This window comes from Pelophylax lessonae (genome assembly GCF_965119305.1).
Source record: "Pelophylax lessonae genome assembly, chromosome: 4".
Lineage (NCBI taxonomy): Eukaryota > Metazoa > Chordata > Amphibia > Anura > Ranidae > Pelophylax > Pelophylax lessonae.
This window is the reverse complement of record NC_138771.1, coordinates 290,944,135-290,957,441: the sequence shown is the minus strand read 5'-3', so window position 1 is coordinate 290,957,441 and position 13,307 is coordinate 290,944,135. Positions and strand designations below refer to the sequence as shown.

The window sequence follows — 13,307 nt, the reverse complement described above, 5'->3', positions numbered from 1 at the left end:
AATGCCCTGGGCCCTCAATAATGCCAGAACCGGTGCAAGCACCTTGGTGAAGACCCGCGGAGCCGAGGCAAGACCAAAGGGCAACGCCACGAACTGGTAGTGATCCTCCGCAAAGGCAAATCGAAGGTATCTCTGATGACCCTCGAATATGGGGATGTGAAGGTACGCATCCTTCAAATCGATGGAGGCCATGAATTCCCCCGGAACCAGGGCAGCCACCACCGAGCGCAGGGATTCCATGCGGAACTTGCGAACCCGCACAGAGCGGTTCAGAGCTTTCAAGTCCAGAATCGGACGAACCTTGCCCTCCTTCCTGGGCACGGTGAACAGATTGGAATAAAACCCCCGAAATCTGTCCCGATGAGGCACCGGAACCACCACTCCCTGAGCCCTCAGGTCCCGCACCGCCAGGTGCAGATCCCGCAGGCGCTCTGGAGACAGTTGGAGATTTGAGGGAAAAATCTGCTCTCCGGCCGAGAGAGAAACTCGATCTTGTAACCAGATCGAACGATTTCCAGAACCCATCTGTCCCGCACACGGGCCAACCAGGGCTGAAGAAAACCGAGCAAGCGTCCCCCCACCCCAAAACTGGGTGAGGGCGCCCCTTCAGGCCGAACTGTTATGGGCCGCAGGCCCGGATTGGCCGGACTTCTGTTTCCCAGACCAGGGCTTCTTCTGAGAGCCTTGGCCTTTGAACGGTTTGCCCTTGTAGTGCGGCCGAAAGGCACGAAAGGACCCCTGAGGGGGCCGAAAATTTGCATGCTTCTTCCCAGAAGCCCCCTTAGCCTTGGGGAAATGGGGCAAGAGAGTGCTCTTACCCCCGGTGATCCCCTTAATCAACACATCCAGGGACTCCCCAAAAAGGCGAGACCCATCATAAGGCAGATTGGCTAAGGTCTTACGTGAAGATTGGTCCACCAACCAACATTTCAACCAAACCAGGCGGCGAGACAACACCGCCACGCTGTGCACACGTGCAGCCAACGGAATCAGGTCCAGGTCCGCATCACACAGATACATGACACCCTGGTGGATTTGATCCACCATATCCAGGGTCGCCGGTGAGGCCGAATCGGCCACTAGGACGCGCCTAAGCATCTGCGTCCAACTTGCGATCGCCTGGGCCGCCATGAGAGAAGCAAACAGAGCCTTAAGCATAGAACCCGTAACAGAATAAGTATGACGGGCAAGAGACTCCAGTCTCCTATCCGTGGCATCACGGAAAACAGGGGAACCCTCTGCAGGAATCGCAGTGGCTTTGTTCAAAACCGCAATAGCATGATCCACTGGCGGAGGCACACACCACCGTTCATCAGTGGCAGGCGAGAAAGGATAACGCAGCTTGAATTTACTTGGTACCGCAAAAGGCTTGCGCAGATCGCGCCATTGATCCTTAACAGCGCGCTGAAAATCAGCATTGCAGGGAAAAACCTGCGGCGTCCTGCGTTTTCTCTGCGTCCCATAAGCCGCCAAGGCAGCGGGGGGACACACTTCGTCCTGCAAACGTAGCGTCTGCTTAATGGAAGCAATCAACTCATCCATGATTGCAAGCTCTTCAGGCGAGCCAGGGGGAGAATTATCAACCCCCTCAACCTCAGCCTCTACCTCAGACCCCACCAGATCAAGAGAGGAGCGGGACCCCGATAAGGGGGTCCCTGCCAGAACAGCCCCATCACCTTCACCCTCAGAATCAGAGGACAGAGCAACTCTGGGCCGTTTAGTAGATTGAGCAGCCACCAGCATTTGCACCTGGGCAGCAAGGCCAGCCACAATAGTGGCTAAATCCCCCCCTGGGGGGGAAACAGCGGTCCCCTGGCTTTCCACCAATACTGTAGGAAACTTGCCCTCCTGAGAATCCATTGCCCCTGTAATGCCAGACAACCAAGGGTTAACTGCCCCCTTTTAGCAAGCGCGGCAAGCGCAGCCCACCGCACCACACTCAGGCACAATGAGACCCCCACAGGGAATATACAAACTGAGTACAGGCAATGGATGACAAGAACAGAAGGATAAAACCTGAGGAGACCCTGCTGCTGCCTCGATCGGTGTTCCTGGAAAGAGGAAGTGATGCTGCCAGGGCGCTCTATGTAAGCCTATGGAGGCTACAAGAAAATGGCCGCCGTGCATGTAAACCATGCGGCCGGAGCGGGCGCCGGTAAAATGGCGTCGATTGGCGCCGAAAACGCCGCTCCACAGTGCATAAAAACACACACATTACATCCCAATATATGGATACATGTTAGATCGCCGCAGCGATCGCTGTATATGCCCAAACATGCCAAGAAAAAACATGCCCCACAGCACACAGCTTCTCACACTGCCCAGCCTGACACACTCAGTGTCATACAGCTCCCCCCCCCCCTTGCAGCCCACAGCATGCAGCCGAGAGATAGGGAGACAAGCAGTGTGATTAAAGGCAGGTTACACAGTCCCAGACTGAGACCCCCCCAGACAGACAGGTCCCCACATAAATACACTTACCTCACATGGCGTGGGGAACCCGCACAGGCGAACAAGCCGCTGCACATGAGGCAGGGAGAGTCGCACTTCAAGACGCACACAATGGAGGTTAAGAAACCGCACAGCGTCCGGTGAGGTAGCCACCTCACCAATCATCCCTGCACCGAACAGGGATGGGTCGTTCACTGTGCCAGGAGCGTTACCTGGCTGAACGCTCGATGGCAGACTGGGAAGCCACTGACCCACGACCTGCGATCAGGGGGATCAGCCCGAGACCCAGTCCGCATGATCCTCTTCGTCCGAAGAACTAACTAATGCTGACAAAAATAACAGCTAAGTAAAGGTAGAGAGAAAACTCAAACAAAATATTAAAAAGAAGAAAGAGTCTGGGACAAAAAGTCCCAGCAAAGAGAGAGCCAGCCACTCCTGACAAGCTAGACATTAAAAACTGAGATATGGTTGCAGGAAGTAGGAGGGTATTGACTGAGGGGACCACCCCTTGAGGGTGGGATATGTTAAAGCTTTATTGTTAACATATTCTGTTGCCTAGCTACTCCTTCGGAGCAAAGTCTAATACCCCATATGTGACGAATATGAAGAGGCGGCGACTGTCGGAGGACGTAAGAGAAAATTAGATTTTTACATTTTTTTGGGGGGAATTTCATATAAAAAAAATGTGAAAAATATTGTTATTTTTGCAAAATTTACGCTCTTTTTCGGTTTATAGCGCATGATCAAAAAATCGCACAGGTGATCAAATACCACCAAAAGAAAGCTCTATTTGTGGGAAAAACTGAATTTTTGTAAAATCTTACCTGTAAAATTCCTTTCTCTGAGTCCTCCGACAGTCGCCGCCTCCTCTAAGTCATCACAATTGGGTATTGTCCACCTATCCGTAGGAATAGCTAGGCATATAGACTTGGTCAAAAGGGGGCTGTCCCATCTGGTCAATACCCCCCCTGCATCACCACTCTCAACTCAGTTTGGTAGCATAGCAGTAGGTAATAAGAACCCCAAAAGAGGGGCGGGGGCGGCGACTGTCGGAGGACTCAGAGAAAGGAATTTTACAGGTAAGATTTTACAAAAATTCAGTTTTCTCTTACGTCCTCCGACAGCCGCCGCCTCCTCTAAGTCATCACAATTGGGATGTCCCAAAGCAGTATAGACATGAGGGGTGGGAGACGCAACCGTAGAAAAGGCAACGCAGTACCCACATCAGAGAAAAGAATCTTACACGCACTGTAAGAACCAACTGGGCAACAACAAAACAATGCTCAACAGGAGCAACAGCCCAGGAAAGCAAATGCCAACAGCCAGGGACCCAGGAAAAAACCAAGGGTCCATCATGGCACAGCCGCACTGAGAACTTTGCGGCCAAAGGAAGCATCAGCTGATGCCAGAACGTCTACTTTGTAGAACTTGGAAAAAGTGTGCACCGACGACCAAGTCGCTGCCTTGCACACCTGGGCAACCGAGGCCCGATGCCAATAGGCCCAGGAAGTACTCAAAAACCTGGTAGAGTGCACCTTAACAGGGAAGGGCGGAACCCGTCCCTTCAAGGCGTAAGCCTGCTCAATGGTCTGTCTGATCCATTTGGCAATAGTTGCTGCGGACGCAGCCATGCCCTTCCGAGGTCCCTCAGGAAGGACAAAGAGGGAATCCGTCTTCCGAAAGGATTCCGTAGACTTCAGGTAAACCCTGATCGCCCTAACAACATCCAAGGAATGCAAGGCAATCTCCTTCGGATGTTTAGGCTTCGTACAAAGCAAAGGCAGGACAATGTCCTCATTAAGGTGATAATCAGAGATCACCTTGGGAAGGAAGGATGGGGGTGGTCGCAAAACCACCTTATCCCTGTGAATTATCAAGTAAGGGGAACGGCAAGACAACGCCGCCAGTTCCGATACTCTACGAGCCGAAGTGATCGCCACAAGAAAAGCAACCGTTTTCGACAGCAGAGACAACAATATCTCCCTGATATTCTCGAAGGGAGCACGCTGCAAAGCGGACAGGACCAAATTCAAGTCCCATGGAGGTAAAGGCTCCTTTCTAGGAGGAGCCAAATGTCGCACACCTTGAATGAAGGTGCGCACCAAGGAATGAGACGCCACAGGGCGTTGGAAAAGGACCGCCAGTGCTGACACCTGGCCCTTTATTGTGGCCAGCGGCAGGCGCTGATCCACTCCAGACTGGAGGAAAGCCAAGATCCTCGACACCGAGTAAGAACGAGGGGAAAACCCCCTGGACTCCCACCAGGTGAAGTAGGCCTTCCAGGTACGGTAATAGATCTTACCAGAGGAAGATTTCCTAGCCTTGATCAGGGTAGGAATAACCTCAGGAGATAGACCCTTGTCCTTCAAGACCTGGGTCTCAACAGCCAAGCCGTTAAAGCCAGCGACCGTAAAGCAGGGTGGAAGATCGGACCTTGAGACAGAAGATCTTCCCGCAGAGGCAGGCACCACGAAGGTGCCACTGCCATGTGAACAACGTCGGCGTACCAGGACCGGCGAGGCCAGTCCGGTGCCACCAGAATCACCATGTGCGGTTCCGAGGCCAATCTGCGAAGGAACCGGGACAGTAACTGAATCGGAGGAAAGGCGTACATCAGACGATACTGATGCCAAGGGGCCACCAACGCATCCGAGGCGTCCGCCAACGGATCGCGCGTTCTTGCCATGAAGCTTTCCACCTTTCGGTTTAGCCGAGATGCGAAAAGATCCACATCTGGGGATCCCCACTTCGCACCCAGCATCTGAAAGACCTCCGGGTGCAGGGACCATTCCCCCTGGTCCAGGGTCTGGCGGCTCAGATAGTCGGCCTGCCAATTGTCCACACCCGGAATGTGAACTGCCGAAATCGCCGGGACATGAGCCTCGGCCCAAGACAGAATGTCGGTCACCTCCCGGGCCGATCGAGCACTCCTGGTGCCCCCTTGGTGGTTGATGTAAGCCACCGCGGTAGCATTGTCCGTCTGTACACGAACAGGCAGGCCCAGGAGACGGTCCGACCACTGGAAGAGACAGAGTTTTATTGCTCTTAATTCCAGCACATGTATTGGGAGGGAGGATTCCTCCTCCGACCAAGTGCCCTGGGCAGACAGGGTGCCCAGGACTCCACCCCAGCCCGACAGGCTGGCGTCCGTGGTAACCACCGTCCACACGAACGGACGGAAGGACTTGCCTTCCGCCACCGCCGGGGACTGGATCCACCACAGAAGAGCCAATCTGGTCTGGCGACTCAAGGACACCTCCAGATCCAAGGACTGAGGAAGTCTGTCCCACCTGGCCAGGATCTCCGTCTGGAGAGCCCGCGTGTGGAACTGGGCAAAGGGAATCGCCTCGAAAGGCCGACACCATCAACCCCAGGCCCCGCATGCAGGTCCTGAGTGACGAGGACGGATTGTCCCTGAGGGACCTGAGTTCGTCCCGCAAAGTCCGGAGCTTGTCCTCTGGCAAGAACACCTTTGCCTGAGCAGAGTCCAGAACCATTCCCAGATAGGGAAGGCGAAGCGACGGAGACAACGCTGATTTCTGAACGTTGATGGTCCATCCGAACTCCTGAAGCGTCTGCACCGTAATGGACAGGTCGCGCACAAGGTCCTGGCTGGCCCTCGATCTCAGAAGCAGATCGTCCAGGTACCCCAGGACCGCAATGCCCTGGGCCCGTAGCAGGCCCAGAACCGGTGCCAACACCTTGGTGAAGACCCTTGGAGCCGAAGCGAGACCGAAAGGTAACGCCACAAACTGGTAGTGGTCCTCTGCGATAGCAAACCGAAGGTACCGCTGATGACCCTCGAAAATGGGGATGTGCAGATACGCATCCTTCAGATCTATCGAAGCCAGGAATTCTCCCGGACTCAAGGAGGCCACAACCGAACGGAGAGACTCCATTCAAAACTTTCGAACACGCACAAAGCGATTCAGCGCTTTTAGGTCCAGAATAGGACGCACTTTGCCCTCCTTCCTGGGCACAGTGAACAGATTCGAATAAAACCCCCGAAACCTGTCCCGGTGAGGCACCGGTACAATCATTCCCTGAGCAAGCAGGTCCTGCACCGCCTGATGCAAATCCTGCAGACATCCCGGAAGCAGATGAAGATTGGAGGGGAAGAATCTGTCCGCCGGCCTGGAAAGGAATTCGATCTTGTAACCTGATCGAACGATTTCCTGGACCCACCTGTCCGATACCCGGAGCAGCCAAGGTTGAAGGAAACCGTGCAAACGTCCCCCCACCCCTGAAATGGGTGAGGGCGCCCCTTCAGGCAGAGGCGGATTGTCCCGCCGAGCCAGCGTTGCCGGTCTTCTGCTTACCCGCCCAGGGCTTCTTCTGGTTGCCTTGGGCCTTGAAGGGCTTGCCCTTGGACTGGTTCCGAAAGGCACGAAAGGACCCCTGAGTGGATCTAGGCGCAGAACCCCGCTTTCCTTTGGAAGGACTTGTTCTTCGGGTTCTGGGGTAGCATAGTGCTCTTGCCCCCCGTGATGCCTTTCACCAGGGTATCCAACGCCTCGCCAAAAAGGCGAGAGCCAGCATAGGGAAAATCAGCAACTGTTTTCCGTGAGGACTGGTCGGCCGACCAGCTCTTCAGCCATATCAGTCGCCGGTTAAGCACCGCGACACTCGAGAGGCGAGCCACCAAGGGGGCCTCATTTAAGGCTGCATCACACAAATACATGACTCCTTGGTGGATCTGGTCCACCATTTCCAGTCGGGCAGGCGGCAACGTCATCAGACACTAGGTTGCTTCTAAACACCTTGATCCAATCAGCCACCGCCTGAGCCACCATAACGGACGCGAAAACGGGTTTGAGCAACGAACCCGCCACCGTATAGGAATGGCGGGCTAGAGACTCCAACCGCCGGTCCGTGGGATCCCGGAAAACCAAAGTATCCTCAGTAGGAACCAAGGTAGCCTTGTTCAGTACAGCCACAGTGTGATCTACCTGTGGAGGCACACACCATCGCGATTCCGTAGCCGGCGCAAAAGGATAAAGCAATTTGAACCGACTAGGCACCACGAATGGACGTTTCAACGTGCACCACATTTCATTGACAGTGTAATGAAATTCAGCTGGGCAGGGAAAAACCTGCGCAGACTTGCGTGTCCAGTGCGTCCCAAAGGAGGACACAACGCCCGGAGAACTGGGCTCATCCACCAAATGTAAGGTTTCTTTTACAGAAACAATCAACTCATCCATGGTCGCCCGTTCTTCAGGGGACATTGGGGAGGATGTGTCAACACCCTCCACCTCAGCCTCCCTTTCAGACCCCGGAGGGTCTAAGGATGAGCGGGACCCTGAAAAGGGCACGCTCGCAGCAGCAGCAGCAGCCATATCCCCATCTGAATCAGAAGAGAGAGAAAGCCTGGGCCGTTTTCTCGCAGCCCGTTCAGACATCAGCATTTCCATATTTGCCACTAAAGTCGCAACTACAGCAGCTAAATCAGGTCGCAGCGGAGCCACAGGAGAACTGGGTTCCCCCACTAAAGCTGGAGGAAACTTGCTTTCCTGAGAATCCATGGCTCAAGACAAGAAAAAAAAGTACAGTGCAAAAAAATGATGTACTGTCCCCTTAAATAGCGCTGCGGTGTGCGCAGCCCACCGCTACTGTCACAGATATGAAGACCCCCAAAAGGAGAAAGAAACTGAGCCAGAAGCAGTATGCAGAAGACTGAGAGAGATGCAGTGCAGAGCCCGCGGATCGTTGCTACCTGTGTCCTGTGCTGCCTGAGAGGAAAAGGAAATGCTGCTGGAAGGGGCTGGCTATAAGCCAGACCTAAGGGAAAATGGCTGCCCATAGGAAATGCATTGAGGCTTCACCAAGATGGCCGCCGACATGCGGCCGACCCGATCGTTCTACAGCCCACAAAATGGCGGCGGAGGGGCCATATCCATGTGCAGTAAAAAACATGGCGGACCGCGCGAATGTCCCCCGCAGCGGTCGCCGCACAACACGCACGTCTGCACCCCCAACATGCACCTAAGGTGACACAGGGACAGGGACCCCCAGTAAAAAACATACAATATGCACAAAACGAACCCCGCAGGGATCGCACAGGGAGTCACACAGGCACAGACATGGGGACACAGCAACACAGACTGCCACCCCAAACAGAGGCCCCACACAGAAAAGTACTTACCTGTACCCGATGGCGTGGGGGAGCCTCTATGCACGGATAAACCTCTGTCCTCTCCTGACAGGGAGTGCCGTGAGCCAGGGACATGAAGCTGCTGCAGCGCAGACGAGTCCTGTGAGGTAGCCACCTCACGGCTGCATCCCTGCAGCGAACAGGGATGGGTCGTTCTTAATGCCAGGGCGAACCATAGCTGAACGCTCGATGGCGGGCTGGGGGTCCATCTGACCCTCAGTGCCCTGGAGAACCAGGGCGGCCAGTCCGAATCCCAGCACCGCATGATCCATCTTCATCCGAAGAATAAACTAACACTAAAGCTGACAAAATAAACAGCTAGTAAAGTGAGAGAAAAAAAACTGACATTTTTTAAAGGAAAATCAAATAAAAGATTTAGGAAGGCTGAGACTGAAGCCCCAGCACAAGGGAGCCTGACTATTCCTGAAAGCTAGGCAAATTAAAACTGAGTTGGGAGTGGTGATGCAGGGGGGGTATTGACCAGATGGGACAGCCCCCGTGGGTGTGTACATGCTAATGCCTTTTGTCTTTTGACTAAGTCTATATGCCTTGCTATTCCTACGGATAGGTGGACAATACCCAATTGTGATGACTTAGAGGAGGCGGCGACTGTCGGAGGACGTAAGAGAAAAAAGGACGTGAAATTAGTTTAGGTACAGCGCCGCACGACTGCGCAATTGTCCGTTAAAGTCACGCGGTAAAAAATCGCAAAAAAAACCCTGGTCGGAATGGGGGTAAAATCTTCCGGGGCTTAAGTGGTTAAGTACTGTAGTTTGTCAGCATTCCACGAGTGTGCGGAATTTTAAAGTATGACATGTTAGTTATCTATTTACTCAGCATAACATCATATTTCACATTATACAAAAAATTGGACTAACTTTACTGTTTTTTTTTTTTTTAAATCATGAAAGTGTATTTCTTTCAAAACAATTGCATTTGAAAGACCGCTGCGCAAATACTGTGTCACATAAAATATTGCAACGATCGCCATTTTATTCTGTAGGGTTTTCTGCTAAAAAATATATATATGTTTGGGGGTTCCAAGTAGTTTTATAGCAAAAAATACTGATTTTAACTTGTAAGCGGCAAATGTCAAAAATAGGCTTAAGCATGAAGGGGTTAAACAACCTATTCCATTCAAAAACACTTGATTTCTTCATGGAAGGTTCACCATAAGCCTGTTGTAACAGAGCTAAAGTTTCACTCGCACTTTAGCCAATTTTTACGCAAACTTTGATGGTAATCCGCTGCTCAAGATTCCTGTCACTCATTTTCTGCCAACACAACGCACACACATTATTTTTTCTACTACTTCATAAAGACTGAGTCAATTGGTCTGTGAGCCAGGCGAGTGTTAGGTAGAACATGTCAGAACATGATCGAGTGAGGATGACTGTGTGATTACCCACCATAGTGTTACACCGCAGGCATTCTGGGAATAAAATTGTCACACTTCATATGTGCAGTCCAGTCATCAATATGCAGGTGATCCAATAATAAATACTCACTGTGCTAGGACCTTCCACTGCTCTCCCAGGCTTCAGTGCCCCTCCACTGCTGGGTTTCAATCCTAGGATCCACACCAAGTGCTAAAATAAATAATAACCATTTATAGATTATATATATATATATATATATATATATATATATATATATATGCACACACACACATTTTTTTTTTCATTGTGTATTCCTATTTGCATTGGTCAAAGTGTTTTATTAATGTTTTGTAAATCCCTTTTCCGCATGCTGTGTCTTTCCCATTTTTGGTCCTTTAAAATTTTGTTTAAAGTGCATTTTATATATTTATGTTTTTTTTTTTTTTTACACAAGATGGCGCGGTTGGTGACCTGCTTTTATTCTTATTATACATTCTTCAATTTTTAACATATGATGGTGCTATCAGAGCCTCTGAGCCTGTTCACTCAGACTTTCTTCCTTTGAGTCTTTACTATTGGTTGGTTGCTATTACTGGGCAACGCCACTCTACTGTTGCCATGCCGTTCATAATTGGGAGCATGTGCACTTACACCCTCCTCGATCCTGGCCACTATTTATATAGGTTTGGTACGTGATGCCACCTCATGGCCACTCCCCCTTGATGATGTCCCTTGTGATGAAATGCGCTGGGCAGGGCCAGTGTAGGTGACGCGATCAGGCAAGCTGGGACCAGGAAGTGGCCAGGTGTGCAGCACGAGGAGAAAGTTTGGATATTCGTTTGATGGAATATTTGATTACACTAGTTTTAACTTACCCTGTGAGTATTTTAAATCCTTTCATTAAACCGGTTTACTTACCTCCTATACTAGAGAGAGTTTTTTTACCTATCTTTGACTTTCAGAGGATGCCTTTTGAGTGAGGCATTAAAGGTCCTTTTGAGATCTAGTGATTCCCAAGCACTGATCTTATTAAGAGTGTGCTTTGACCATCCATCATAGGTGGTTTTGCCATCTGGTAAGGAGGATCTACAGTGCCTTGAAAAAGTATTCATACTCCTTGAAATTTTCTACATTTTGTCATGTTACAACCAAAAACGTAAATGTATTTTATTGGGACTTTATGTGATAGACAAACACTAAGTGGCACATTATTGTGAAGTGAAAAGAAAATGATAAATGGTTTGCAAACTTTTTTTACAAATAAAGATCTAAAAATTGTGGCGTGCATTTGTATTCAGCCCCCTTTACTTTGATACCTCTAACTAAAATCTAGTGGACCCAATTGCCTTCAGAAGTCACCTAATTAGGGGGGGGGGGGGGTTTGTGCTATCTTGGCATTTCATGGCCTCCGAAACTGTGATACGTGGTGAAGAGTGAAAGAAGAATTAGAAAGCATAAAGGCAGTACTGGAATTGGTTTTCGGGTCCTGTACATGGCTAGACTGCCAAAAAGTCTCACACATGGGGTATCCCTATACTCAGGAGAAGCAGTAGAATGTATTTTGTGGTGTAATTCCACATATACCCATGGCATGCGTCAGCAATTTTTCAAACACCTGTGACTAAACAAATTAAATATTCAATGGGCTAAACATGCCTCTTTTTTACACATCTGTTAAGGGGAAATGTTCTACACACTTCCTTTATGATTTTGCACAGTGTATGGACTTTTCAGTTTAAAGGTGATTTTATTTGCCAAATTACCCTGACCAAGGCTAAAACAGTTTTCAGCACTGAAGTGCCAGATCTTTAGATTCCTGAAAGTATCTGAGTTGGTCTCCTAATCAATCCCTGTGTCCATGTGAAGCCCTCTGGATTCTAGGCTCAAGCTGTATGTGGGGGCCTATTTTCTAAAACATGTGGTGGCAAAGATACTACTTATAATCATGCGTACAACATTTATAAAGCAGTCATGAAACCATACAACAGTATAACTACATTACCTGAAGTGTTGCAAGTACTAGCTGCCAGGACGTCCCGAGGTATCCACCATGACAATGAGCTAAGTTAAGCAGTGTCCGCATACACTGAATGTTCTTAGCAGTAAGCTGTAGGAAACAAAATATAGTAAGATAGTTAATATTTGAAAGAACTAACACCTTTTACCACCTGATACTTGCATAACAGAAGAGAGAAAAACAAAATAAATGTACTCTACCATAACGGTTCCTTGTGGCTGAAGGGCTAGAGGCTGACCAACAGCTACTACTTGCTGATGTGAATCACTAGAGGGACTAATCATCTGTACATTCTGCCCCTGAATTGAATAAGCTATGGAAAATGGCAAAGAAAAAAACATACAGTAAAAATAACATTATTTCCAAAGCGGTGTACGTGTCACGAGATATGTAGAAAATGAACAGGCATTTGTAACACAATTTTACAGCAGCTCATTGCCATCCACCTTGAGACTTCCTATACCCCAAAGACAGACTGCAGTGTCGTCTGCCTCTTCTCTCACTGTTCTAATATACAGTATTACTGCAGGAAACAAATACAGCAGTATTTGATGATTAGAGAAAATCTAAGCAAGTCATGTGAATACTGGTTCTAATTAGTGAGAAAAAAAAAAACATTACTGACCATGTTTCTAATTTCTGCCAATTCACTCAAGATTTTTTATATAATTTAGCTAAAAAACATAATTAATGATCAACTCCAGCCATTTTTTTGTTTTAACTTTTTAATAGACTAGGGAAGAATAAATACTTCTGTCAAGTTTGTATTTCTAGGGTAATAGGAAAGACAGAGCCGCTCAGGTGTATCAGTCCGACCTGGTGCTGGTAAGACCCGTCATCCGGATAAAGTGCAAAGAAGTAGTGGAACCGCACTCAGGTAGATGAAAGTAAAAGAAATACTTTTTATTCTTCAAATCATATATGGACAGACAGTGCAGGGAACAGGTAATCCAAGGTTAACGCGTTTCACGGCACACACAGCCGCTTACTCATAACCGGGGTGTGCCGTGAAACGCGTTAACCTTGGATTACCTGTTCCCTGCACTGTCTGTCCATATATGATTTGAAGAATAAAAAGTAAGTTTGTATTTCTACCCAACACTCAGTTAAGGAGCTTTCATCTCACTTTCTGTTCTTGTGAGAGCTGGACAAGAAAAGAGGGTAGCAGTTGTCACTAGGACAGAAAGACAGAGCAATAATCTGACGGGCTCTAACCCTTCCCCATTTTACTGAAAAAGTGTTCTGTTGCAGTCTGTCTCCATACTGCAGACTGCCATCGTAATCTGTCCCGGCAAGAAGCAAAGAA

At 49.5% G+C, this 13,307-nt stretch overlaps 1 protein-coding gene across 2 annotated transcripts in view; it reads right to left on the bottom strand.

Annotated features, from left to right (window-relative positions):
• Positions 1-13,307, bottom strand: part of MON2 (MON2 homolog, regulator of endosome-to-Golgi trafficking) — a 271,194-nt gene that overhangs the window by 144,213 nt on the left and 113,674 nt on the right. For both annotated transcript variants that reach the window (XM_082256725.1, XM_082256726.1), the window contains exons 15-17: positions 12,202-12,314; positions 11,987-12,091; positions 10,114-10,194 (exon numbers count right to left, since the gene is read on the bottom strand). In XM_082256725.1, the coding sequence (XP_082112851.1) occupies positions 10,114-10,194; positions 11,987-12,091; positions 12,202-12,314 (299 nt within the window). The remainder of the gene's footprint in view (positions 1-10,113; positions 10,195-11,986; positions 12,092-12,201; positions 12,315-13,307) is intronic.